Raw genomic sequence first — 27,339 nt, forward strand, 5'->3', positions numbered from 1 at the left:
AAGTCATAGCATGGCCTATTTTGCTCTACAATTTTCGAGCAACAATTTCAAAAGTCTTGCTTTTCCGGTCATTTTATTGCGTGGCTATGAATAATGACCCCATCGTCCCAATGTGCAACGTCGCCACGTAAACGCCTTCGTTCAACCCGTTTGGGTCAGTAGCCCGGACGTCCGCCGAAACAGTCTGACGCAAGATGGCCGACGGTTACACGGTTACTGTTGGTATGCCATTCACGGGAAATAGGATTTTTTGTTGTTGTAAGGAGCTGATCTTGGTTTAGACCTCGTTGAAGTCCCGGCTGAGCTGGTTGGATTATATTTACAAAGTAGATTATGGATCGACTCATGATCAGACGGTTTTAAGGCACAGAGCGTAACAAGGAGAATGGCTGTACCCTGTCACGGAGTGACCGTGAAAAGACCGTTCATCATTTGTATGAACCGAAAGGATCGTCGAATAGGGGGCGCACTTGTATTTGATATAAAACGCAGCCCAACTTTTCAATCATGGTGCATTGGACATTCGACGTGGCATTTCATGCTACCGAGACGTCTTATATACACACGAGCAAACGTGATGCGTGGGGCGAGCACCCAGGGACATGTTTCTGGTCAAGGGGAGGAAAAATAGTCAACTTGAATAAGAGGCCGGCGCGGTGCATTGTGGGTAGCACGGAAGCGAGCGAAAACACTGCTGCCTGCCTGCCGGCTTCGCGAGGCTACCAAATGAATTGACTGCTTCTTGCCATGCACAAACGTCATTGGGGAATGTGCGCATCTTGATCATTTTAGATGGAGTATATATATATATATTATATCGATTCAAAGGTTCCCTTTGGGAGTCCAGTGTTTGCCTGTGTCTGATCTTAGTAGCGAGCGGACGGCATTTCTGGGCCTTTGGTTCCTTGGCAAGTTCAGGGCGGGCACCTTACGGGTCTTCCATGGGAAAGGCTGGAGCCATCCCCGCTCTCATCTTGGGCCACATGTGCCGTGCCGTTCATCTGGTATTTGACGTCGACACGGGCACCGAGCCACAACTTGAAGATGGCTTTGCTGGCTTTGCCGGCTTTGTACTCCACCGAGGGAGGCACAGCTGGTTTCTACCCCGTGGATGCTTTGAAGATGGCCTCGGAGGTTGAAAGAAAGGAAGAAAAAAAAGGTTTTGACGCAGCCGACTTGCAGTTTTCGACACGTCGGTCACATCTGCCGGATGAGGCCCACTCGGCGGCGTTAGCCCGCGGCCGGTCCGCGTGCCTGGGACGAGCGGCGGCACGCCCGTCGCCCGGGCTTAAATAGCCGGCGCCTCCACCGGATGCCGAGGCTGCCTCGAAGACGCCGCGCGCCATCATGCTCGGGATGCTGGCCTTAGCTGGTGAGTATTGGACGTTGAATGGGTCGCCGTTGCAACTTTTCTATGTATTTTGAAATGCAGTAGCAGAGTGGCGGGAATGTCCTCTGAATGAAAAGCCGCACCCTCGGAAGACAGACGCTTTTGGGAGACGGACGCTTTTACGGCTTTGGGCAGCCGTGTCCAAAGAAAAAGTCAAAAGTTCAGTGACAAATGTCCTTTTTTTTCCCCCGCTTCTTCTACCCCGCAGTGTTTTCTGCTCTTTGCTTTCTCACTCCCACAACTGGTAAGTTACTTGAAAAAAACAAAACACGTAGTTTGAGGAGGAGGTGACCGTGAGTGTGTTACAGAGGGTGAAGTGGTCTACGCCTGCCACAATGACACGGCTGTCATGTCATGTGGTGAGAACAAAAAAATCCTTCTTTGAACAGATGGTGTTTTGTCTCTTGCTTTGTTTTTTCTTTACTCTGTGTGTGTGTGTGTGTGTGTCTCCAAAGTGAGCTCCCTTTGAGGTTGTTTTTCGGGCGTGTTTTGTCTGTGTGGGTGCGTGTCAATGTCTTTCTGCACTTTTTGCCTCACGGCTCAACGCGGCTCATTTCATCTGTTCTTGCCTATCCTCCCGAACATTGGCAGAGTCTGGCTTCAAGATCCGCTTGGAGCACATTTTGTACAAAGTGGGCGTGGGCACCCGCTGCGGGGAGGGCAAGCGTCACCCCGACGACGGCGAGGGCGTCTTCTGCTCCTTCCCGTGGGCCGAGATGGTGGTGGAAGACCTGTGAGAAAAGTTCCCGAACCTCCCTCGGCTTTCCTCCCTCCCTCAGCTCCCTCCCTCAGCTTTCCTCCCTCAGCTTTCCTCCCTCCCTCCCTCCCTCAACTCCCTCCCTCCCTCCCGCCACACGGCGACGGGACGATGCCTAACCGGTCCCGTCTTTTGCATGTCCGTGCGTGTCCCGAATGGAGCTGCGGGAACCGGCGCTCCTGCGAGGTTCCCGTCACCCGGCCGGTCTTTGGCGATTACCCTTGCCAGGAGAACACGCGCTATCTACAGGTGGCCTACGGCTGCCTGGCCCAAGCCCCGCCGCCGGCGGCGCCACCGCCGCCACCCGCCAAAGCCGACGGTACGCAGTGGACGGACGCAAATCCGCGCTGAAATGGCGGAGGGCGCCGTGACAGACACTAACCCTTTGACCACTGGTTTGCAGGCGAAGACGCCGGCGCCTGAAGCACCCTCTTCCCGCGGGACCAACCCGTCCTTGCATGGCGTAGCCAAAATGAAATAAACATTTGTTTGTGGCCTTCCGCGTTTGTGCTTTTTCACCCCTCGGCGTTGTCGGAGCCCAACCCTCGGGGCCGACGGTGGGCCGGAGAGCCCCGCCTCTCGCCGTGGCGGGAGAATGCCGACCGCGCCAATAAACAAAGATGCTGGGAGAATAGTATAACTCCCTTCATTGTCTCAAGCGCTTTGTTGGCATTTGGTCCACACGCTTTTGCCCAGTCACGGCGTGGCCACCGAGCGAGCGCTTTGCTACTGCCATTAGCACTTGGCAAAATGAATGAACGATGGGCGCTTGAGGAAAAAAAAAAAACCTCTTTTCTATGAATCACGACGAGCAGAAGAGTAAAACGATGAAAAGAATAAGGCGAGAGAAGGCCCTGAGAAAAAAAGGCAAAATCAAAGAGAGAGACAGAGCGAGCTTGCAATCAGTCTAATTGGATGCAGCCTGAATGCCTAATTGCTGTGCTTTTGCACCTTTCAACAATGGGAAGTCACACGCCCATTCACCGGGCCCATTTCCAGCGCTTTGTGTCAGGCGGCCACGTCGTCCGACGGGCCCATTCCGCCACGGGCACTCTTGGCCACCCGTGGACCCAGAGCCAAAAGAGTCTGGTTCTGCGCCGGGAGAGCGCGCCAAAGGTACGTTTGAAGCGTCGACCCCTTCTTTGGCTCCGTTTGTTCGGACGGAATTTTGACAACTAGTTGGACACGGGCTCCATGCAGTGACTTTGCTCTAAAGCCTTGAATGGGCTTGGCCGCCGTCACTCTGACGGACCGGAATCCATCCCGACGGTGTGTTTTTGAGTCATTGGAGTTGTTCTTGTGAAGCTGCCATTTGAATGGAGCCGCCGTAGCCCTTTTCTAGTCACCCTTTGATTTAGCAGCTAGCCTCTCTCTAGCGTCCGCTGCCTTCTTTCCAGGTGCCCGAGCCAAAGATTTGGCGCCGCGGCTCCGAAACACCTCCCGGCTCCCGCTCCACCATGGCAGGGGAGCCTTCCCCCGTGTCGCCGGCCAAGAGCCAGACCCCGGCGGAGACCCCGGCGGAGACCCCGGCGGAGACCCCGGTCAAGAGCAAGACCCCGGGCGAGAGCCCGAGCCCCGCCCCGACTCCCCCCGACTTGGAGTGCCGGGTGTGCTACAGCCGCTTCAACAACGTGTTCCAGTGCCCAAAGATGCTGGAGTGCAAGCACACCTTCTGCCTGGAGTGCCTGGCCCGCATCAACGTCAAGTCGGCGCGTCCGGCCGCCATCCGCTGCCCGCTGTGCCGCCACCCCACGCCGCTGCCGGCCCCGGACCTGAGCCGGCTGGCCACCGACGCCCGGGTGCTGGCCTCCCTGCCGGCCGCCATGCGACGCGCTCACAGCGTCCGCTTCTACCGCGCCGAGGGGAAGTTGCACATCCAAAGGTGGGTGGCTCGCCGCTGGCTCCGCGCCTCCCTCACTCCCTCCCTCCCTCCCTCCCTCCCTCCCTCCCGGCTTTCTTTTCTCACAATCCCGCCGGTCTCCGCTCAAGGGTAAGCCGGTGTCAAGCGGAGCCCGGGGAAAGTCAGCTGGACATCAGTCTTCCCGAAGCGCCCGTCCAACGCGCCGCCGCCGGCGCCGCAGGCAACGGGAGTGGGCTCGGGCACGAGAGCGAGAGCGGGCTGGGGCTGGGGCGGGCCAGCCGCTGCGTATGTCGGGCCCTGCTCCTGACGGTGGTGCTCCTCATGAGCGTGGTGCTCGCCGGCATCATCTTTCTCCTCACCTTTGACTTGAACAACTTGTAGGTGTCTAGCTGGCGAGCCGGCCCGCCGTCCCGAATCGCTCGTCGTCAGTCACTCAGTCGCCACCCCCGATGACCCCGACGAGCCCGACGAGCCTCGCATGGTTTAGAAGGGAACATTTCATATATTTAGTTGTTTTCGTCATGAACTCTTTTGAGAATTTTGCCCCCCTCCTCACCCAAAAAAATCTCAAGTGTCCCGTTTTTTTTCTTCTTTTACTTGTTGTCAAACATGAATAAATGTCTTTGGAATGATGCTTGCTTCATGTCTGAAATGTTGACTTTCATCCAGCAGGTGGTGCTATGAAAGTGCCGTGGCAGTGAATTCTTTTCTTTTCACTTCTCTTCGACTGAAAGGGCCCTTCCTGTGGGAGCCCGAGGGGGGAAAAACGTCCAAGGGCGGCTGGAATTCCAACTCGTGGCAATTTCCAAAGTCCTTTCATTCTTTTGAAGAAACTCAAAACTCACACACAAATACACAAACACACACACAAACACACACACACAAACACACACACAAACACACACACAAACACAAACACACACACAAACACACACACAAACACAAACACACACAAACACACACACAAACACACACACAAACACACACACACACACAAACACACACAAACACACACAAACACACACACACACACAAACACACACACACACACACACAAACACACACAAACACACACAAACACACACAAACACACACACACACAAACACACACACACAAACACACACAAACACACACACAAACACACAAACACACCTGGGAAGAGATTGCCCGAAGGAATCTGAATCGGCGGAGTTACGCGGTCGAAAGGAGTTGCCCCGATGGTCGCCATAGAGACAAGTGGCGGGACACGCCCACCCCCAGGACACGTTGCATCTTTTGACAATGTTTGCTCACATGCTGCCTTGGCACGTGATCAATGACACTTCCAAAGTAAGGCCAGAGCTCCGAGACGTGTGCTTTACTTCTTTTCTAAGACAACTTATTCTTCTTCCAGCGACTTCCCGCTCCTCCATCCGGAATGTGACCTTCTCCCCCAAATGTACTTCTGGTCTTCCGTGCCACCTGGCCAGAGATAAGCCACCCCGAGCCGACGGGTCGCGAGCCGGAGTGTCTCCGGAGACGATCCCCAAGCCTAGCTAGGCCGGACGTCAACGTGCGGCCGCTCGCCATGCGCCCGCTTTACTTTGCACGTCGGCCGGTAACCTTAGTTTTTTTTTTTTTTTTTTTTTTACCTTTACACGTAATGTGTCTCTGCAACGTGTCTGTCAAAAAGATCAGGGCGAGCCCAAACAAGAAAAGGAGGCACCCGGGCCCCAAGGGCTCGGCGGGGCCTCCGCCGGCCTAAAAATAACGCCGACAACAACAACGGAGCCGGCGGCCGGACCGCGCCCCGCCGTCTATTTAAGCGGCCGGCCGAGAGGCCGCGGGGAGAGGCGCCATGATTCCCTGCACCTGCGGCGCCGTGTTTCCCGCCCGCTGCCGCCGTCCACGAGGACGTCGGCGGGTCTTGTACCCGCCGTGCCGCCGCCCCCGCCGGCCCCGGGGGGAGGACCCCGACCGGGCCCTGCGCTGGCTCCGCCTCCTGGGAGCGCTGCTCTTGGCGCAGATCTTCAACGAGGACTCCACCTCGGGTGAGGGAAGTTTTGGGCCGTCGGAGAGCCGCCCGGCCGGGCCCGGGGGGAGCGCGGCGCACGGCGGGCGTGGCTCCGGAGGCCCCCCGGGAGCGTCCGCGGTGGGGCCCACCCCGTGGCGGGGGCATCCGTGGGCCGTCCGCTTCCCCTTCCGAAACATTTCCGCTACGCTAGCGCGTGTACATTGAAGGACGGCTCGACTCCCGACGAGGCGGCTTGGGCCTGGCTGGCGCCACGCCCTAGTCGGGGGCTGGGATTTCCCAAAAGGTGCAGAGGCCAAAAATGACAGAGACAAAAAGGCCACAACCCACCCACCCCCGCCCATTGACCTTCCCGCCGATGCAAAGAAATGACGAGGCTCTTTCCGTTTGGCGGACTCCACGATCCCACACGCCCGGCCGGCGGCGGTTTCCAGAGCCGTGTGCGGCTCTTTCTTCCTTCTGCTGTGGCTTGGGAAAATAAATGAGTTGAAACAAAGCAAAGTTGTTGTTCTTTGATTTTTCTCCTCCGTGTGGTCTTTTGAAGCTTAGTTTGAGCCTCCTGGCTTGCCCTCCCTCCCTCCTTCTCTCCCTCCCTCCCCTGTTTTCTTTTGTTCCCAGCTGCACGTCATTGACAATGATTTCAGCTCTTGTCTATTTCAAGCTCATGGATTGTTTTTGATATGTCAGAGCGTCTGATTTCCGCTTCCTGGATTCCACGTTTCCTCCTTCCTTGTTTCCAGGTGGCCTGGTGTTTTCTCTCAAGTTTGAGTTTCCTAGTCTTCTGGTCATTTTGTTGGCCTGCGGTTAAAGTTATTGAAGTTTGGTGTATTCCCTGGTCCACTCCCCGCTTCTCGCCACTGGCGTCTCCGCCACGTTTCCAAGCTGCGACCTCGCCAAAGACCCGACATGAGTATTTCCTCGACGTGTATTTTATTTGTGTTAGTAGCAGTCCTTTTAATATTCTGGTTCTAAACTGGTTGACGATCGTGATCTTGTCGTATTAGAAGAAATGGGATTGTTTCAAAATCAAAAGGTCACAGGAAAGCCGGCATTCCCGCCCGGCCGGAGGGCCTGGAAAGCAGATCCTATTCAATCTCTGCTCTGACTTTTCTCCGAGGCCTTCTCCCGGCAGGAAAGCAGGGCTCCCGCGGGCCTCCATTTGGGGCCCTCCTCCCCGAGCCCCCGACGTGGGGCGGCCAGGCACGTAGGCCCCTCGCTCGGGTGGTCGCCGGCTGACCCACAAAGCCACCGTGGGCCTTCTGGCTCGTCGTTACATCACCGGCGGAACAAACGGCCCGCTGTGTCACGCCGGCGGGAAAAGGCGGGCCGTTGTGTCCACTCAGCCCAAAGCACCCCCCCCAATCCCAAGGGAGACGAGCGCGGAGGCGTGATCCTTTTTTGCCCCGGCCCGCTTCCAGTCACAGTGGAAAAGAACCCACACGCAAGGTCAGCTCAACACAAAACAAGCTTTGTTTTTGGAAAGGACACATTTCCCCAGCGTTCAGCAATAAGCCCAGCCGTCCGTCCCCCGCCGCAGACGTCCCCCGCCGCAGACGTCCCCCTCCGAGGCCGTCCCCCGCCGCGGCCTTGAAACGCCCCATTTGCCGTATTTCCGGGCCGAAAGGAAGAATCTTTTCGCCGGCCCGTCAGAGTGTGACGTTCTGAGCTTATGGGCAGAATGCCATTTTGACCGCCGGCGTCGACACCGCCGCAGCGACCGCACGCTGGCACGCACGCACCCAGCGTCGGTCACGCTCGTGGTTAGACACCGGGCCCACTTCCTGTCCCGTGACGCCTTGTTCCACTACCTTTGTGGATGTGGGTCAGGGTCACAGAGACGTGCGCATGCACGCCTCCGTCATCAAAGTTCCTCTGGCCAAAGACAAAATGCACAGATAGAAAAAGAGAAGCGAGAGAATTTGCCAGCAAATGGCGTGGTCACCTCCTCGGACCAGATTCAATTTCTCCGGACCGGATTCAATTTCTCCGGACCAGATTCAATTTCTCCGGACCAGATTCAATTACTCCGGACCAGATTCAATTTCTCCGGACCAGATTCAATTTCTCCGGACCAGATTCAATTACTCCGGACCAGATTCAATTTCTCCGGACCAGATTCAATTTCTCTGGACCAGATTCAATTTCTCCGGACCAGATTCAATTTCTCTGGACCAGATTCAATTTCTGCTCGCGCCATTCCGACAGAATGAAGGCCGGATGGCGTTTGCCCCAGACATACTTGGCATTTCTTGTCTTTTAGTCACGGGGCCGTCTTCTCCAAACGATACCCGAGGTGAATTTGACTAGCGAGGCAGGTATGTGTCGTCCACGCATTCCCGGCGTGTCTGCTCACGATCGGCATTTTTCACGGGGTAAAAACATAGCAGAGAGTCACGTCTACGGTTACCCAAAGTAAGCAAATGTAAGGCGCAAAAATGGAGCCCCTCTGTCGAGCCCTTCTTTTGGAATGTGTTTTTACGGCTCCTTCTGTTGACGATCATCGGATGGAGACGAGTGGAAAGACTTTCCTTATTTGCGAAAGCCCAGTTCAAAACACGGGGACGCTCTTTCAGGGGGAGGGGGGGGGGGATGTCCCACACACCTTCTCTTTTGGTAGGGGTTGCTCATACTCGATGATCAAATGGGAGCATTTCCCTTGAAGCCAGCACACGCGCACGCGCGCACACACACGCGCACACATCCGCCGTTGAGTAAGAACGTGTTGGCCGATGTGATGTGGCCTCTGGGAAGTGGGCGTGTCTCACCGATGACGAAAGTACAAAAGGGCCGTTTCGCCTCGCGTCCTCACATTCCATTTTTTTCCTTGCCTCTCTCGTTCAGAGCACCGCGCGACAAAAAAAAAAGCCAAGCCATTCCGAGACAAGAAAAGACAAGAAAAGGCAGGAAAAGACAAGACATGTATTCGACGAGCTGCTCCACGACGCTCGTCTGCCACAGACGCGAAGAAGAAGAAGAAGAAGGCTTTTGCCGGCGCGACACGCAGCCGGAAGTGTTTACGTTCGAGCCCATTCCGCCGGTGGCGGCCCGAACCAAGAAACGCTGCGCCCGAGTCATGTACCCGGCCAAGGTGCGCATGCACCTCCCGCCTCCGGAGAAGAGCGCGGCCAAGCGTTGCCTGCTCCTTCTGCTCCTGGTGCTCCTGTGGCAGATCTACACGGAGGAGCCGTGCTGCGCCGAGCCCACGACGTCGACGCCGACGGGAAGTGTCGAGACGTCGACGGGGATCGCCGAGCGGGCTGTCGTCGGCCAGAGGGCCCACTCCCACGCCGCTCCGGTAGTGGCAGAGGCAGAGGAAGACGTGACGCGACCGGCTCCGGGCAACAGCTACGTGGTGGCTTTGCTCGTCTATCACCGCCTGGGTGCCGACAGCTAACTTTTGGGAGCCGACCTCGGAAGCGAAACAAAAGGAAAGCGGAGCGAGGCGATTGACTGACTAGGCGGCGACGACCTGGGCGACATGGTGGCTGCCGCCGGCGCCACCGCCGCCACCGCCACCGCCGCCACCGCCACCGCCGCCACCGCCGCCGCCTCATGCCTCCCAAAGCCCCGGCAAGTAGCTCCGTTCCGCCGGTAGCTCGCTGGGTCCTCGGACGTACCCCAACTGTGAACTCTTAGATGAAACTTGAATTCCTGATCGACTGCTGCACTTCAAAACTGACTCTTGTCCTGTCTTATTTATGGTTTATGTGTTATTTGCTATTTATTGAACAAACTTTTTATTAAAAGAAATGAAAGTGAATGACGTGTCTCTCTCTCTGGTCTTTTATGTTTATATAGTTGTATCTTTTTAACCATTGTCAGACTGTTTTCCCCCTTGATCGGCCTTGCTGGCCAAACCAGAAAGGTTCATTTTGAAGTCTGTTTTTTTTTTTTTTTTTTTTTTAGTTTTAGCTTCAAGGCATTTTTCCATAGCGAAGCACCGCTAGAAAATGACCGACATCACTTACTGGAGACATCAACCCTCAACTGGACGCTTCTACTTGTCGTGAAAGACTGAGACAAAACATTGAGATGACATCATTCATAGATGGCGTTTCATCGGCAATCTGTCATCGGGAAAGGTTTGTCTCCGGCTAGACGGAAGCCGTGGCCTTTTTGGGAGGAAATGCCGGCGATGGAAATCCCGTTCCGACTTGTCCGTGAATCATTCCAATTTTTCAAGGCCGCGCAACACCCCGTCGCGTCTTGGCCCGAGCCAGTCAAGCCGATGACCTCGGCCTGACTCATCCCTCCTTCAAAATACAGCTTGCGTGCCAAAGGGTCCCGCCCGAGAAGGAGCGTCTCGGTGTCAAGTGCCCCCGGCTTCCAAAGAGAAGTCTCCTCTGACGACAGCCGATTCACTTGTGTTTTTGTCGTCGGTTTGTTTTTGGAAGCTAGCCTCAGAGTTTTTCTTTTTCCAAGTTAAATATTTTCTTTCAGAGCGAAAATGATGTTTGTGTTGGCGGTGGGCGCAGCGTGGGCAGTGGCGGCGACCTCAAAACAGACTGGGAGCAAAAATATTTGCTGAACGCTAAGAATTCCAAGAGCGGAATGCGGAAGTTTGCCGTCACCGAGGCCCGTCGGAAGATCGGCCCCGGCGGTGGTGGTGGTGACGCAACTTTCCCGGGACCCACGGCGGCCACTTGGTGCAAAGTTCTGCCAAGAAGTGGAGGTCAAGGCAGGGGACGCTCCCGAGCGCGCCCGTCGGCCAAAAGTTGGGTGGGGACGGCAGCTCCCAACCGGAGACCACCACTTTCATATCGGCGGTTTTCACCGAACCACTAGGGTTCTGTCCAATCCGGGTTAAGAAGCACTGCATTGGACCTAATGTCAACATGGACAGGCATCCATCCATCCATCCATTGTATGTATTGCTCTTTGTCGCTCAGCAACCTGCAGCAAATCCCGGGCATTCCAGCACCCTGACTCATTGGCGCCGGCGGTGGCTGGTGGGAGTGGCCAAAAGAAAGAAGGGGGAAGAAGCTGGAAGTTCCCCGGCCGGCCGACAAAGGCGGCGGAACGACTGGCGTCAGCCGTGCACAAGAGAGCAAAACACTGGCCGAAAGCCACACAACCGGTTGTCGGAGCGGGAAGGCCAAACTGCCGGAAACCAAAAACCCCTTTCAAACATTCTGCCCGTGATATAACACGAGGCCAACGGAAAGTCACGCTCCCAAATCCCCGGCGGAAACTCAAAAGCCGCCGTTTGACAGGCAAACGCGTCTGGTGCGACCGGACCGGCTCCCGACTGGCCAAACGCAAAGGAAGCGTCGGCTCACAAGCGTGCCACGGCCTATAGAGTCGACGGAAAGGGGCGAAAGGGCGCCTCATCATGCACGCCAGGAAGGGGAGGGCCAAGGTTGGCTTTCGCCTAACTGACGTGACGTGGTCGCCTAGCTGACGTGAGCCGAGCAAGCCAATAGAGTCCACCGCCATTCGTGGACGGCAACCAGTCAACTTCTCTTGTCAGTAGCGAGACAGGTCCAGTGTGCGGTGACTCTCTTACGCCACCTAGCTAAAAAAAAAAGTCATTTTACATTTATTACTAGGTCGAAAAAAATCAAATAAATCGATTCCAAGGAAACGATTCCCAAAGCATCGTATCGATCATCTGCTTTTGGCTCTGCATTAGATTAGAGCTATAGACGTTAGGGCATCTTCACCTATCACGGAAGTGACGCCAGGATCTTGTTTCCTTCTCTCTCTCTCTCTCTCTCTCTCTCTCTCTCTCTCTCTCTCTCTCTCTCTCTCTCTCTCTCTCTCTCTCTCTCTCTCTCTCTCTCTCTCTCTCTCTCTCTCTCTCTCTCTCTCTCACACTCACTCACTCTCCCTCTCGCTCTCTCTTTCTGTGGCCCTCGCCTGCTCTAACCATCTCGTCTATCTGTCTGTCTGTTTGTCCTCCATGACACTGTGGAAGTGAACTTTGGCGAGCATTGTAAAAAGACTTTCCTCAAAGTCTGTCCAAGTTAGTTGTGCGGGCGCTCGCTAAGGCCGACGCCACGTACGACAACGCTCCGTGCTGGGCAGGCAGGCAGGCACGCACGCGCGCGCGCGCCCGCACGTCGAAGAGCGGGGGCGGTCAGACGGACGGACGGTCCGAGGAACTGAGGGACGGACGGACGGACGGACGAACGAATAGACGGACGAACCGATCGACAGGTAAAAAGAAAAGAAAGCAACAAGCCGGACACACCCCAAGTTTAAAGGCAACGACGTCTAAAGCCGAGGTGAGAGCAAACGGCGTGTCGAGTGTCGAGGACGCTCCTCGGCACGCACGGATTGTGTTTATGAGAGAAAGTTCAAGTGCGCGAGGACCAAAATACTTGTTGTGAGCCCATCGAGCCACGCAATTTGGGAGTTGAAAATGACGACGACGACGTCGTCAACTAACTCGGTGCTCCTCTTTAATCATTCTGTCCTTTTGTTTGCTTATCTTAGCTTTGCTTAGTTTTGCTTGCTTGTGCTTAGTTTTGCTTGGTTTTGCTTAGCTTAGCTTAGTTTTGCTTTGCTTTGGCCTCGGCCTCCAAGCGGCGCCTGCCTTTTCTTGTCATAGGCAGGAAGGCATTTGTAGTCAAAATAGCAAAGAAAGGACTTGACAAGGCCTGCCAGGACCCCTTTTGAAAATGGCCAAGCTTCATTTGCCCTCTCCGTCCGTGTCTGACGCCTTGGAGTCAAATCAAGTCCTTGAATGTCAGCATCAACAATAGACGTCCAACGCACCTCAGCTCGCCGCTAACATTCCGCCGTTGCCGATTTCGCTCGCCCGCCTGCCGCTCGCCTGCCGCTCGCCTGCCGCTCGCTCGCCCGTCCCCCCGCCGCACGCCCGTCCCCCCGCCGCACGCCCGCCCGTCCCCCCGCCGCACGCCCGCCCGCCGCACGCCCGCCCGCCTCTCGCCCATTTTTCCTTCCTTTTTGCCAGGGACACCTTAAGATTTTGAAATTTGAGGAGCGCGACCCGTCCGAGGAGGGCGCCGTGGCACCCTCCCCCCGAGGAAAAGGCCAACCACGGCGGTCGCAATGGAGAGCCCGCTCGCCCTCTCCCGGAATGTTCCCCGTCCTCCCCCGTCGGCAGAGATGTAGTGCGCGCGCGGGCCATCATGCTCTTCTTCCTGCCGCTCATCCTTCACGCCTCGGCGGCCGTGGCCCAAGTCGACCCAGGTAGGCCGGCCCCAAATTGGCTTGTGTCCCTCTTGGGAGCCAGAGAGACCAATCTAGGCCCCCTCTCTCTGCCAGCACACTGTCGCTATGCCCTCGGGATGGAGGACGGGCGGATCGGGGATGGCGACATCAGCGCTTCCAGCCAATGGCACCAGACCACGGGAGCGCAGTACGCCAGGTGGATCCGCCGCCGCGGCCTTCCGCTCGAACCCCGGCCGGCGTGGCCCTTCCGCCCTAACCCTCGACTCCCGCCGCCGGCCCCAGGTTGAACCGCGACGACGGCGACGGCGCCTGGTGTCCCGAAGGCCGTCCCGAAACGTCCCGAGCGCAGTTCCTGCAGGTGGCCGAGCCGTCCGGCGCGGGCCGACGTGGCTACGGGCGAAACGGCGGCCAATTGTTCAACGTGGCACGCAGGTGGATTTGCGCGCGCTGACCTTCCTGACGGTGGTGGCCACTCAAGGACGCTACGCTCGCAACGGGATTGAATTTGCACGAGCCTACAGCCTCAACTACAGCAGGGACGGAGTCGTCTGGAGGTCCTGGAGGAACCGTTTGGGAAGCGCGGTGCGTCTTGCTGCTTTTTCCTGGATGTGTGTGTTTCATAGGGGGCGGGCATGTATGCTATCTATCTAGCTAGCTAGCTGGCTAGCTAGCTGTGTGCTGGCTCTTTTGACGGCGTGGCCGTCCACCAGACCACGGGCCTAAAGAGGAAATGTGTGCACGCGCAGGTGATGGAAGGCAACAAGAACGCCTACGCGCCAGTCATCAACGACCTTCACCCTCCGGTGGTGACGCGCTGGGTGCGCTTGATTCCTCTGACCGAGCTGTCCACCGTTTGCATGCGGGTGGAACTCTACGGCTGTCCCTGGGAAGGTAGGCCGTTGGACGGGTGGGTGGGCCTCCGCCGGGCGTGACCTTTGCCTTTCTGCCCCCCCTCCCAGACGGCCTGATCTGGTACAGCGCCCCCGAGGGCCAGCTGATGGCGCAGCCCGGCTTCCCCACCGCCATCCTCAACGACTCCACCTATGACGGCGCCCTCCAGAAGAGGCGGGTCCAATGAGCTCCTTGTCGCTCGCATGACACGGCCGTGAACAGAGTGGGCGCACCAGACGAGCGGGAAGAAACGATAAGCCGTTCGGGCTCAACGGGGATAACCCGCATGGCGGCCGCCCAGCCGCTCGTACGCTAACACCTTCCGGTCCGGCCGTCTCGCTAACACTAACACGCTAACCAGGCACGCTCCGGCCGCCTCCCTTCCTCCCGTGGAAACGGCCGACTTTGGCCCCCGTCCCGTGACCCGTCCCGTGACCCGGCCCGTGACCCGGCGCCTCGGCTCCCCCAGGAAGCTGTGGGGCGGTTTGGGGCAGCTGACGGACGGCGTGGTGGGGCTGGACGACTTCCTGTTGACGCGGCAGTACCCCGCCTGGCCCGGTTACGACTACCTGGGCTGGAAGAACGTCTCGTCGGGGGCCGACCAAAGCGTGGAGATGGACTTTGTCTTTGACCGACAGAGGAACTTCACCTCCATGAAGGTACTTTTCCTCTAGCCCGTTTCCGTCCACCGTTCCGCCATTTGCTCCCCACGTATTGTTGGAAAAAGCCCCACCCCCCCCTCCATACGGTCCCCAAGTCAAAGCCCCTCTGTCCCCCTTCTCTCTCTCTCACTAATGACCCCCCCCCCCCCCCCCCAATCCTAGGTTCACAGCAACAACATGTTTTCCCGCGGCGTGAAGATCTTCTCGGCCGTGTCGTGCCGGTTCAGGGCCCGCCTTTCGTCCCCGTGGGAGGCGGAGGCCGTGGTCTTCCGCACGGTTCTAGACGACCGCAACCCCAGCGCCCGCTACGTGACCGTGCCGCTGAAGCGCCGCTCCGCCGTGGCCATCCGCTGTCGCTTCGCCTTTGCCGACGCCTGGATGATGTTCAGCGAGGTCTCCTTCCAGTCGGGTGAGGCAAATGTGGGGAGGAGGAGGCGGGGCCGCGGCGCTGACTCTCTGCCCTCCCCCACGCAGACGACGCCTCCACGTCGGCGACCCCGCCGCCCGTCAACGACTCGGGCGCCCTTCCGTCGGCGGCCGGTACCACGCCCGTCTCGGCCGACCCCGCCGCCGGCGGTGGCGGCGGGGGGGACGCGCCCGTTCTGATTGGCTGTCTGGTCACTATCATCCTGCTGTTGGTCATCATCATCTTCCTCATCCTCTGGTGCCAGTACGTGTGCAAAGTTCTGGAGAAGGTGAGCTGTGTGACCGCGTCCGCTCGGGTCCCCCCGCTCGGGACCGGTTTCGGAGCAGACGCTCGGGAAAGGCCGCCGCCCGCGGAATGTGGCTCTGGACATCCGATGACGGAGTGGCGTGCGGTCGGCGCCGTCCGCGGCTTTAACCGCCATCCGACCATCCCGGCAGGGCCCGCGTGAGATCCCGGGAGAGGAGGTGACGGCGCGCCTGTCGTCCTGCGGCGACACGGTGGTTCTGCAGACCCCCCCGGTCCCGCCCCGCACCGGAGGTAAGGCGGCGCCGCCAAACACGTGGGGGGGAGGGGGAAATCCGGCTGACGGCGCGCGGCCCTTTCAGGTCCGGCCCGCCCGGACCCTCACTACGAGCGCGTCTTCCTGTTGGACCCGGAGTACCAGAACGCCGAAAGTCTCCGTCAGCAGCTGCCGGAACTTTCGCAGAGCGCCGAAGCCTCGGGTGAGCCCGACGTCCGGCCCCGGGCACGAAAGGCGCGCGCCTTTGCGCTCTCCCGCCGGATTTCCTCTTGCGCTCTTCCGCCCCGAGGCGAGGCCCCGGGCAAAAAGGCCCGGCGGGAAGCCTCGTTCGGCGGTGGCGAGCGCTCGGCAGGCCATCCAATGTCGGACGCTGACGTCAAAGCGGAATGTTCCGTATTTGGAAAGGATGTGGCCTCCTCTTTCTCCTTTTCTTCTCCTCCTTCTCTGTCTTTTCCTCTCCAGTCTCCTAACGCCGAGTCGCCGTCTCACGAGCTCCGCCTCTGGCGTCCCGAGGTGGCCCGGTTTGCGTCATTGATGTTTTTTGGGCGGGCGGCAGCGTGCGGCGGCGGCTACGCCGAGCCCGACGTGACGCAGTGCACGCCGCACCAGTCTTTCCATAGCCATGCGCCGCACTACGCCGAGACGGAAGTGGTGCGCCTCCAGGGCGTGACGGGCAGCAACATGTACGCCGTGCCGGCCCTGACGGTGGACTCGCTGACGCGCAAGGACATCTCGGCCGCCGAGTTCCCGCGCCAGAGGCTTATCTTTGGCGAGAAGCTGGGCGAGGGCCAGTTTGGCGAGGTCTACCTGTGCGAGGCCCGGGGGCTGCTCGCCTTCCTGGGCGAAGAGGTACAAGGAGAAGGTGGTGGCGGAGAAGGTGGCGGCGCCTTGGTGGCCGTCAAGCGGCTGCGCCACGACGCCACCGGTCAGGCCAGGTAGGTAGCGTGGTCGAAGAATGGGCCCAACTCCAATCAAAGCGGGCTAGCTACTGTTTTATTTGTGGCCCGCCGCCCTGAAGTGCGCCTTTCCCGCAGGAACGACTTCCTGAAGGAGATCAAGATCATGTCCCGGCTCAACCACGGCAACATCATCCGACTGCTGTGCGTGTGCGTGACCTCCGACCCCCTCTGCATGGTGACGGAGTACATGGAGAACGGAGACCTCAATATGTTCCTGTCTCAGCGCGAGATGGAGAGTACGCTCACGCACGCCAACAACATTCCCTCCGTCAGGTGAGCATTTTTGGGACGGGAACGAGAGTCGGTTAGCAAGGTGAGTGATTGAGTCAGTGAGTGAGTGTGTGTTTGCTTGTGTGTGTGTGTGTGGCAGCCTGGCGGACCTGCTACACATGTCGGTCCAGATCTCATCGGGGATGAGATACCTGGCCTCCTTGAACTTTGTGCACCGGGACCTGGCCACCCGAAACTGCTTGCTGGACCGCCGCCTCACCATCAAGATCGCCGACTTTGGGATGAGCCGCAACCTCTACAGCGGCGACTACTACCGCATCCGAGGCCGCGCCGTGCTTCCCATACGCTGGATGGCCTGGGAGAGCATCCTGCTGGTGAGCCGATCGGATGGATGGCCGTGGCCCGTCGTGCCGACCGGAAGGATGGCCGTGGCCCGTCACGGCCATTCTCCCGCCACGCGTGACCTTGCGTGACCTTGCTTGTTTGGCCAGGGCAAGTTCACCACCTCCAGCGACGTGTGGGCCTTCGGGGTGACCTTGTGGGAGATCTTCACGCTTTGCAAAGAGCAACCCTACAGCCTGCTGACGGACCAACAGGTCATAGCCAACACTGGAGAGTTCTTCAGGAACCAGGGCAGACAGGTCAGCGACGGTCACAATGTCGCCGTCCATCCGTGGGCCCGTGTTTAAAAGCGCCCGGACTGAGCCTGAGCCTGACCTCCTTCCTATAGGTGTTCCTGTACGCTCCCCCGCTCTGTCCTCCCTCCCTCTTTGAGCTGATGATGCGTTGCTGGAGGCGGGACATCCCAGACAGGCCCTCCTTCGAGGGGCTCCACCGGGCTCTCGGGCCCCACGTCCAATCGTGAGCCGGACGGACGGAGCCAGTCCAGAAGGCCCGCGTGGTGCGGAGGGCCAGACTTTTTCTACGTGGAACATTTGTAATATATGGCTCCCGGCCGGCTTTGTAATCCGCCCTCTCGGATCTCTTGAGTAAGAAATAAATGAACGCCAGCCAACCGACCCAGGACGTAAGCGCCCCCCTCATTTCTTCAAAGCCCGGCTTTTCGGGATAATGGCGGCAGTCTCTAGGCTTCCGGACGCGGCGGAAGGCGGTTTTTGCCACGCCGTCCAAGCTGGGACGAGCGCCGGTGGCCTCCTTCCTCGCCGTACGGGCGGGCCACGTTGGCGGTCCACGTTTGCGGCGTCCCGTTCGGCCCGCCCGCCCACCCGCCCCTCCCCACACCTGCTTGTCGTTGAGCCGTTGGTGTTTGCCAGATGCTCGTTAACTGGCTCATTCTACCTGCCTTGTCAAATGTTTGGAGGAGTCATCAGCAGCTTTTTGCCGCTTTTCGCCTCTTTTACGTCTCTTTTACGCCAGTAGTAGAGTGGCTTTCGCTGGACTCTGTTGACGGCCGTAGCCAATTGGCCCCCTTTTTTTAAGGACCCCTCTCGTTTTTTTTTTAGAACTCGTCAGCCCTCGCCTTCCACACACAAGGGGGGAGCTGCCTTTTTCTTTTTTACAGCGTGCCGGCGGCTGTAGAAAAGTGCTTCAATTTCATTTCGACTTTGAGAGCATCCTGCCTTACCAGCGGGGAGCCCCCCCCCCATTCTCGTCCCCCTGGAAAAAGTAGCGTGAGGGGAAGAAGGTCGGCCAGGCCGACGCCTTCCATTTCCCCCATCTGTCCCCCCTTGGACCCGTTGGCCGACGTCAACTGGGCTCAAAGTCGACCTCTCCCTTCCGCCGCCACCTAAGCCTGAGCGGCCGCAGGCGAGGGACGGCCCCTAAAAGGCCCGTGGGACTTGAATCTCCTTCTACTTGTAGAATGACAATGTAGGCCCTCCATTTGGATTCAAGTTGTGGTTTGAGTTCGGCCTCCCTGGCTTTCTGTCCAAGTGGCACCTGGGTCCGGGGCTTTGGTTGACGTGCGGATGAACCAGCTCGAGTGCTACCAATGGGGTGCCGCTCATAAAAGGGGAGGGGGTGAGGGGTGTGTGCCGGTGCCCGGGCCTGCGGGGGCCCGCCAGCTGCTGGGCTTTGCTAACGACCTCCCGTTTCAAGGAACAAATGTTGCTGGTGGAAACAATGAAAAAGCATCTGGAGCCACGGTAAGCCCTCCCCTACGCCAAAGCTCCGGCGCCACGGCGGCGGCGGGGGGCACACGCTCCCGAGAGCCCGTCGCAGAGAGCGGCATACGTGGCCAGGAGAACCAGCGGCGGAAGATGAAGCGCTTTGTGCCGGCCGCCTGCCTCTTCCTGGCCTCTTTTCTACTCTTGACGGGAAGCGCCGCCGCCGCCCGAGCGGAGACTGGAGAGGCCGGGCCCGCTGGGGACTACGGGCGGCTCTCGGGCGTCCCCGCTCGGGGCCCCCGCCACGGGCCTGCCGCCCCGAACCGGGCTCCCGCGCCCAGGCCCCGACGGAGACCCGGAGAGGACGGGATGCTCGGAGACGACCCGTACAGCCCCTACAAGATGTCCAACTACTACCCGTACTACAACTACTACTACGGGCACAGGGCCAGGCTCCGACAGTGGCAGGCTTACGGAAGCGGCTACCGCCAGCACGGTAAGGCCTTTTGAACAAGTTTAGCGGGATTGCGGGCGGGCCCAAGCGTCGGTCGGTTGGAGAACGCCATTCCAAACCGTAGCGTCAAGAGGGAATATTCCAGACCTCAGAATTTGGAGAAGAAAAAAAAAGTGATTGCCTCCAAGGCGCGTTTACGAGGACGACCGTTTGAATGGCGCTAACGGGCGAGTGACGAGGACGCTTGTGGCAGGTCTTCCCGATCTGGTTCCCGACGCGGCCCACATCCAGGCGGGCTCCTACGTGCACCGGGTGGCCATGTACAATCTGCGCTGCGCGGCCGAGGAGAACTGCCTGGCCTCGTGAGACGCGCTCGCCGTCTCATCCCTCTTCCCCGCCGTCTTTCTTTCTTTCTTTCTTTCCTTCCCTCCCCCTCCTTCCACCACCGAGCCAAGTCCCGCGGCGTGGAAGGAGTCTACGCGGGTGATCTAACGCCTTCCACGAATTTGTGGTTGCGGCGGCGGAGTTCGGCCAGGTCGGCCGGAGATTACCACGTCAGGGTTCTGCTGAGGTTCCCGCAGCGTGTCAAGAACCAGGGGACGGCGGACTTCCTGCCCAGCAAAGCCTCGCACGCCTGGGAGTGGCACAGCTGTCACAAGTAAGAGCGGGCCAGGCGGGGGCCGCCTTTGCCGATATTGGCGTCACCGGACGCCGAGGCGGGGGCCGCCTTTGCCGATAATCCCGCCACGGCGGGATCTCCTGACTTTGCCCTTCTGCCCACTCAGTCACTTTCACAGCATGGACGACTTCAGTCTGTACGAGCTGTTGGACGGCGGGGGCCAGGAGCCGGTGGCGGAGGGTCACAAGGCCAGCTTTTGCCTGGAGGACACTTCCTGCGACGGCGGATACTACCGCCGATACGCCTGCACCTCGCACACTCAGGTGCCCCGTGATTGGCCGTAGCCAGTTGGGGCGTGTCTTCCGCCCGCCCCTGGCCCCGTTTCAGCTGGGATAGGCTCCAGCACCCCTCCGCGACCCTAAATGAAATGAGATGAGGCGATTTAGTGTTGTTTGCGTTTTGTTTTGATTTCTTGGTTGAACTATTAAACGGCGGCGGCGGCAAACTTCCATGCTCTCTTTTGGATGAAAAAATGACAATTGTGTGCGTTCAGGGTTTGAGTCCCGGCTGTTACGACACGTACAACGCAGATATCGACTGTCAGTGGATCGACATCAGCGACGTAGCTCCTGGGAAATATGTGCTCAAGGTATCTCTCTCTCTCTCTCTCTCTCTCTCTCTCTCTCTCTCTCTCTCTCCCTCCCTCTCTTTCTCTCACTGTAATCGCACCGCTCCCATAACAAATCCATTTCCATCCCAGCCATCGTATCCATTTTCAAGAGCCTTAAACCTAAGCTTAACCCTTTGCAATATTGTGACCCCCCCCCCCCCCCATCTGTCAGGTGACCGTCAATCCCAAACGGAAGGTTCAGGAATCCAACTTTGCCAACAACGTGGTGCGCTGCGACGTCCACTACACGGGAAACGCGGTCCACCTGTCGGCGTGCGAGACCTCGGCGTGAGGAGCTGGACCGGTCCCCCCCTTTGGGCGCCGTGGGACTCTCTCCGCCCGTGAGTTCAACGGACACGGCACGGCCCTTCCGTGGAGTGTAGCCTTCTCCAATTTCAAAGTAGAGCCGATGACGGGGTCCACTCGGCCAATTGTGGGGATCTCCTTTTGTCTTCCAGAAGGCGGAGATTTTAAGGCCATTCTTTCCCATCGACCGTCTTTGGTGGCCTTTCATCGTCCCTTTTCATCACTCGACTTGGTGTGAGCTAACGTGTACCGTGTTGACCTCCAATGCCCCCTTCCAATAAATCTCGGCCACTCTTCTTGAGTCCTCGTGTGTGACGACGTCAAAAAGCGTCTGTTTTACCTCCTCGTGGCAGTGTTGTCATTTTCCACGTTGGACGCTCGAGGGCGCAATTATCGAGTGTTTGCCCAACTAACCCTAAACGGAGAGTGAAGAAAGCTTTTTTGGTGTTCCAGACAGGCTGTCGTTAGGACCTCTAATTATAGTTGCATCAACCTCTTCATAATTATACTCCAATGACGCTGAAGGCGAAAGGCAATTATACACGCAGAAAGAGACACACTGAGGCAGAGAAACGATTATGTCACACCAAATACACATTGACTTGATCCAATCCTTTACTTGAAGTAAGGTGGCTTCCATTAAAAGAAAACAGCACTCAAATGAAATAATTATGTATTTTGACGTCGGAGTTATTTTATCCTAGAAGCGTCTAACTCTGACGGAATCCCTTGTGATAACTTTGCAGTATAGACCCGTCGTAACCAACTTGCATGCGTTTATTGACACTCACAGACAGCCCTTTAACACATCAACATCCGGGTCACTCGGTAATACGTAATGACCATCAGGTGGCGGTGGTTAAGCCCACTTGTATAACCTGATGCCATTTACCGTTATAGTATCAATATACTACATCCCTCATCAAAGATCGTCTATTGTCGCCAAGCTCACCTCGTCAAACCGAAGCGCCGGACTCTATAACGCGTATAGTTCCCCCCACTCGTTCAAAACTAAACTCGTTTCTTTCCTTAATCATGAGCCGATATATTTGTGTTTGCTTGTTAACGTTGGTCGCTAACAAAGCACAATGTTAAAGCGCTTTCCCATAAGTCATTTCACACAATGACAACAAAACTTCACCCGGCCACGCTCGTGGAGTGTGCAAATTGACTTCAAATCAAACGGGTTTATGGCTTTTAAACTCGTAGCGGATTCAAATCAAACTGGTTTATGGCTTTTAAACTCGTCGCCGATGAAGTAGTTCATCCCGGCGTTCGTTAAGTAAAAGTGAGCGGGTTGTGCAGAGGGGGAAAAATCCACAGAGTGAGATCTCTCAAACGGTGCCGTTCTACGGGAACATGCATTATGTCAAATTCTTTGTGCTGTTAGCATCGAGGAAAAAAACAACAAGCAGCTTTGCAAACTTCACGTGAGCTTCTACGCTAGCGAGACCCTTCCAACCAGGTATTGGGTGTACTTTTATGATCACCCGCACGCCACGCGAAAGTGCTTCTTTTCTCTCTTTGTGTGTGTGTGTTTGTGTCCGCCAGCTTCCACTTTCTCCCTCTCGCCTTTTCGCCTTTGCCAGCTGTTCGGCTAGCGCAAAGACGAAGCGGTCCCTAGCATCACGGCCGCCGGCTAATTAATACCTGCTCGGCTGTTCGAGCTAGCTAGCCTTGGTGAAGACTCTTATTCATTGGACCAAAATAATAATAAAAAAAAACACTAAAGACGACACGGCCATGCAGAAGCCAGCGTCAATATCGAGTCCATCGAATGAAATACCCCGAACGCTCGCTCGCCTCAGAACATATCTTCTACCCGTGTGCCTCAACGTCAATGAGTCAATTAGGACACGTATTCCGTTTTTGGAAAAGAGCTTCGGGGGCTCATTTGATATTTTGTTTTGACATTTCCCCCCGCAGCCAACACATCATTGTAAGTGTTCCCAGTCGACGTCTAGCACTGTCCCCACGACAGTCAATGATTGCGTTAAGCAGAGTTAAGCATTGGGCTCCGGCACCTCTGCCACCCTGGTCAGCTTGAGCGCCACAAAAAGACGAATGAATTGTGTACAGGTGCGACCGGAGGGGATGACTTGTGAAGATGGAGCTTCCTGAATATTTGGATTTGGATGAGATCGACTTCTCGGACGACGCCGTGGTGAGCCATGCTCTCTCCAAGTCTCTCTCTGACTTTGTCTCTCTCTCTCTCTCACATTTCCGCACGCCGGTCGGTCATCATTCCACAACTGCGTGCTTTCAGTGCTCCGTCTCGTCCCTGAAAAACATCCCCGAGTTGTCCAGACGAAATGAGGCTCAGGGCGAGGGGAGAGCCGGTAAGATTGCCAACGCTACCAACGTTGCCGCCCTTCTCTAACCACCATTTCTTCTTTCGACGTCTTCCCGTTTCTCCGCCGTTCCCTTCTTCACCTCCTCCCGCCGCTCCTCAGTCCCGTCCATCAACTGGAGTCGCGGAACGGCGTCCCACCCGGCCGCGGCGGGCGCCGGCGAGGCTCCGGGCAAATTCCGCCCCGTCAAGCGTGTTTCTCCCCTCAAGCATCAGCCCGAGAACGGGGAGGAGCCTCCGGACGGGGACGTCAAGCTCCGAGCCGGCCCGCGGAGGGCGGGAGCCGAAAGCCCGGACGCCGCCGGTCCGGCCGACCGCCACTTAACGACGGGTGAAGCCCGTGGCTGACGGAGGAATGGGCCAGGTGGAGATCTCCGTGGGCTCCTTTCTCCTCAAACGCTGCCCTTTCTCCCCGCAGGAGCCGGTGGCCAACGGGGAGTCGTGGGGGAGCTGGAGCACTACGACCTGGACATGGACGAGATCCTGGACGTACCTTTCATCAAGTCGTCCGGCAGGCAGACGTCGACCGGGGCCGCCGAGGAGCGGGCGGCCGGCGCCGGCCACCTGGGCAGAGCCGCGTCGGAGAGACCCCGCGACGTTAAGATGGACGTGGACGACGGCGGCGGCGGCGGCGGCCACGAGGCGAGAGCGAGCCACGCGCCGACAAACGACTGGACGTGAAAGGCGCCCAGTCCTAAAGGTTTCAAAGTGCTCCAACTTCCCTCCCGCAGATGTGCGTCCTCTCCCCTCTGAAGTGGTCGGATCTGAGGAAATCCAAGCCGGCCGATCCCGACTCGCCCCACCTTCTCCGTTTGCAGTCTTCGGGGGGCTTCCGACACGGTCCTCCCGCAGATATGGCGCTCTCCTCGTCCTCCTCGCTGTCTTCCTTCCCCCAAGGAGGTTGGTATTGGAACGGGAAAGCCCTTGGAAAGAAGCGGGGCCGAGCCGTTTTGAGATGGAGCACATTTTGAGCGTGTCTGGCGAGTAGAAAGCGCATCCGCTGCTCCCCAATTGTTGCCACCCTAAACCTTTACTTGACACGGGAAGAGATGTGGAACGTGTGATCAATAACAGAAGCGCTAGTTTAAAAGTCTGAGGGGGCGGAGGGGACAAACGCCCCTCCCTTTTATGGCCAGATCAGACGGCTCCGCCCTCGCCGACCTGGCTTCACCGCGTCCTCCGCCGGGCATGGGCGAGCGCGGCCCCGGACGCCACCCGCCGTCCGCCCCGCGTCTCCCCGCTCCGAAGCACCCGAATCCAACCGAATCGGGTCAAGCCCGATGACCATTTGATTCCGCTACGTGGGAGGAGGGAGACGCGGAGCGGCCCGCGGGTTCCCTCCGGGACCGCGGAGCGGGCGCCGGCCCCCGGCCAAGGCTAAAGACACACGGATACGCATGACCGTCCATCCAGACAAGCCGCCGTCGGCGAGGGCGTTCCCCGAGGCGTACAAGCAGCGGCCGGAGCTTCCCGCGTCCGGCGCCGTCTCTCTCCTCCCGTCGGCCCCCGCGGCGGGAGGAGCCCGAGGGGCGGAGGCGGACGAGGAAAGCAAGAAGAAGCACAACATCATCAACATCGTCAGGGAAGGTCAAATCTCGCTCCTGGTGAGACGGGCGCTGGTGAAGCCCACCTATTTCTTTGGCCGACTGTGGCCCTCTCCAGATCGAAAAAAGAACCCCCCCCCCCCCAACTCCGCCTTTCAGCCTCACCTGGCCGGCGACAACCTTTCGCTGATCCGCGACGAGGCGGGCAACAACCTTCTCCACGTGTCGGCGTCTCGGGGCCACGCCGAGTGTCTCCAGCATCTGACGTCTCTGATGGGAGAGGACGGGCTCAACGAACGCAACCGGCAGCAGCTGACGCCCGCCGGACTGGCCGTCAAGGTCCGTAACCCGCCTGGGCCCGCTTTGAGGCCCGGCCGCCATAAACGACGGAGACGTCGCGCTGGCGTGTGTAGAACGGTCGCCTGGAGTGCGTGCGTTGGATGGTGAGCGAGACGGAGGCCATCGCCGAGCTCAGCTGCACCAGAGAACACCCGAGCCTGATACACTACGCCGCCCGCTACGGACAGGTGAGCCCGGCTGGTGTCGTCGCCGTCGCCTCCCCGCCCGAACCCCGCCCGAACCCTGCCCGAACCCCGACCATCCCCGGTCCGGCCGTCCACGGCCCGAGCCCCGTTCCAACCTCTGGCCCGACATGCGTAGGAGAAGGTGTTGCTGTGGCTGCTCCAGTTCATGCAGGAACAGGCCATCTCTCTGGACGAGGTGGACCAGGACGGCAACACGGGCGTCCACGTGGCCGCGCTGCAGGGACACCTGGCCTGCATACAGGTGCGTGTGGACCGCTCGCCCCTCCATTCCTCTCTTGGCGGTCGGGCCGTTTTTGCCGGCCGGTGACCGATATTCCCAACTTGGCCCCGTGTGCGCGTGTGTTTTGGCGGGCGTAGACGCTGGTGGAGTACGGCGCCAACGTAACGGTGTCCAACCGGGGGGGCGAGCGGGCGTCCCAGCTGGCCGAGCGTCAAGGTCACGGCTCCTGCGCCCGCTACCTGGTGGTGGTGGAAACGTGCATGTCCCTGGCGTCGCAGGTCGTCAAGCTCACCAAGCGCCTGGCCGAGTGAGTGCGCCGAGTGGGAATATGACCCGTGACGTCATAAGCCGCTGCCGCCGCCACTGCCGCCGCCGCCACCACCGCCTCCTTCACTCCGTCCGTGCCTGTCTTACAGACAAGCGGCGGAGAATGCCACGCTACAGAGACGCCTGCACACCTTTGACAACGGGTAAGAACCATTGGCTCGGGCCGTCGGGGCTCACGTCGACAGTAAGCGCCTGGCCCGTCACCTCCTCAGCCGTCCGTCCGGATCGGAGGCTCGGCCAGAGATTGCGGCGAGCGCGGAGAGGACATCGGCGGACGGCGAGGGGCCGCCGCGTCCCGAGCGCAAGCCGGCGCGTGCCGACCGAGGGCCCCGACGCGCCATCGGCCGACGGGATTCCCAGGCGGGAGCCGACGACGACCCAGATGATGACGGCGACGACGAGGAGTGTGCGCGGAGGAAGGACCTCTCCCCGGCCGACGGGAAGCCCGTCCCCGCCGGGGCGGACGGCGGGCCCGAATCCCCCAAGGCGGGGGCGGCGGCCAGCCCCAAGAGCGCTCTCAAGTCACCGTCGACGCGGCGGAAGACGCCCGCCAGCCTGAAACTCAGGGTGACTTTCAACGAGAACCTCCATCGGGAGGCGGAGCCGGCCGGCAGGGAGGCTCCGCCCGGCGGGACGGTCGAGGCCAAGAGGCCCTTTGGTGCGCTGCGCTCCATCATGGAGACGCTTAGCGGAAATGCAAACCACCACCACAACAACAACAACAATGGCGGGGGCAGCGGTGGCGCATACCACGCGACACACAACCAGTACAAGAACAAAAACAAAAGTGCCAACGTGTGAAAGCCTTCTGTCACCTTGAAAACTTTTTTTTTTTTGATAATCACTTGTCACTTGGAAAGAAAAAACCCTCTTGAAAGCGGGATGTTGTGTGCCTTCTCCATATATCTATCTATCTATCCCCCCCACAAAAACAAATACTAGGAGTAATCCAAAAATTTCAATAATTTGAAGAACAGGGATTCATTTCCAGTGCTCGTAAAAACTCTAACCTGTGGTGAGCCGCCAAAGCCTGCAAAGCCTGCAAAGCCTTCTCGGCTGGCCTTATAAATATCTGGATCACATACTGATGTAAATTATGTTTTGTCCATAAATACTTATTCAATGCCCATTGTCCGTCAGCTTCCTTTCATGGTTGTGGTGCGCCCAGATGTGTGTTTTCATATTGAAGCATTTGACCAATCACAATTCAGCCATCGTTTGTTGCCAGAGGGGAAATCTATCCGGAGGCCTTTGCAATGACTTCAGATATATTTTATGGGACACTAAAAGAAGGTTCGGTGAATGGGCGTGTGAAATGGTTGGGCTTGGGCAGCTCCCACAAGGTTAAAAAGCACTGCTTGAGTGGCTGAAGCAACTGGCCAAACTGG

The 27,339-nt window shown here is 58.3% G+C and overlaps 5 protein-coding genes and 1 non-coding gene across 7 annotated transcripts; 5 read left to right on the forward strand and 1 right to left on the reverse strand.

Annotated features, from left to right (window-relative positions):
* Window positions 1-13: 13 nt before the first annotated feature.
* LOC144195715 (protein eva-1-like) lies at window positions 14-2,570 on the forward strand. Its single transcript, XM_077715528.1, has 6 exons — window positions 14-1,372; window positions 1,599-1,634; window positions 1,699-1,749; window positions 1,982-2,123; window positions 2,309-2,466; window positions 2,551-2,570. The coding sequence occupies exons 1-6, from the start codon at window positions 1,348-1,350 to the stop codon at window positions 2,568-2,570; spliced, it is 432 nt and encodes a 143-aa protein (XP_077571654.1). The 5' UTR covers window positions 14-1,347.
* Window positions 348-451, reverse strand: LOC144196143 (small nucleolar RNA U13). Its single transcript, XR_013326219.1, has one exon. It is a non-coding gene; the product is annotated as a small nucleolar RNA U13 (small nucleolar RNA).
* A 522-nt stretch (window positions 2,571-3,092) lies between the features above and the next one.
* Window positions 3,093-4,641, forward strand: LOC144195555 (uncharacterized). Its single transcript, XM_077715275.1, has 3 exons — window positions 3,093-3,263; window positions 3,545-4,029; window positions 4,137-4,641. The coding sequence occupies exons 1-3, from the start codon at window positions 3,108-3,110 to the stop codon at window positions 4,387-4,389; spliced, it is 894 nt and encodes a 297-aa protein (XP_077571401.1). The 5' UTR covers window positions 3,093-3,107; the 3' UTR covers window positions 4,390-4,641.
* Window positions 4,642-11,828: 7,187 nt separating this feature from the next.
* Window positions 11,829-17,869, forward strand: LOC144195631 (discoidin domain-containing receptor 2-like). Of its 2 annotated transcripts, none has more exons than XM_077715400.1 (16): window positions 11,829-12,247; window positions 12,940-13,356; window positions 13,443-13,518; window positions 13,593-13,742; window positions 13,907-14,051; window positions 14,120-14,229; window positions 14,525-14,710; window positions 14,876-15,122; window positions 15,188-15,408; window positions 15,578-15,677; window positions 15,746-15,862; window positions 16,217-16,595; window positions 16,695-16,892; window positions 16,990-17,224; window positions 17,342-17,491; window positions 17,581-17,869. In XM_077715400.1, the coding sequence occupies exons 2-16, from the start codon at window positions 13,118-13,120 to the stop codon at window positions 17,713-17,715; spliced, it is 2,688 nt and encodes an 895-aa protein (XP_077571526.1). In that variant the 5' UTR covers window positions 11,829-12,247; window positions 12,940-13,117; the 3' UTR covers window positions 17,716-17,869. The 2 variants fall into 2 exon arrangements, with proteins under 2 accessions (XP_077571526.1, XP_077571525.1); XM_077715399.1 differs by having other exon boundaries at window positions 12,940-13,178; window positions 13,254-13,356; window positions 15,746-16,595.
* Window positions 17,870-17,997: 128 nt separating this feature from the next.
* On the forward strand, window positions 17,998-20,297 carry LOC144195499 (uncharacterized). The gene is made up of 2 exons (XM_077715190.1): window positions 17,998-20,028; window positions 20,156-20,297. Exon 1 carries the CDS (start codon window positions 18,779-18,781, stop codon window positions 19,424-19,426), a length of 648 nt encoding a protein of 215 aa, XP_077571316.1. The 5' UTR covers window positions 17,998-18,778; the 3' UTR covers window positions 19,427-20,028; window positions 20,156-20,297.
* A 1,567-nt stretch (window positions 20,298-21,864) lies between these two features.
* On the forward strand, window positions 21,865-27,080 carry LOC144195004 (synphilin-1-like). The gene is made up of 13 exons (XM_077714306.1): window positions 21,865-22,430; window positions 23,045-23,129; window positions 23,232-23,304; window positions 23,419-23,646; window positions 23,734-23,957; window positions 24,047-24,215; window positions 24,729-24,919; window positions 25,019-25,198; window positions 25,273-25,386; window positions 25,520-25,645; window positions 25,762-25,931; window positions 26,041-26,094; window positions 26,164-27,080. Exons 2-13 carry the CDS (start codon window positions 23,073-23,075, stop codon window positions 26,750-26,752), a joined length of 2,175 nt encoding a protein of 724 aa, XP_077570432.1. The 5' UTR covers window positions 21,865-22,430; window positions 23,045-23,072; the 3' UTR covers window positions 26,753-27,080.
* Window positions 27,081-27,339: the final 259 nt, after the last annotated feature.

Source organism: Stigmatopora nigra, chromosome 4 (assembly GCF_051989575.1).
Source record: "Stigmatopora nigra isolate UIUO_SnigA chromosome 4, RoL_Snig_1.1, whole genome shotgun sequence".
In the NCBI taxonomy this organism is placed as follows: Eukaryota; Metazoa; Chordata; class Actinopteri; order Syngnathiformes; family Syngnathidae; genus Stigmatopora; species Stigmatopora nigra.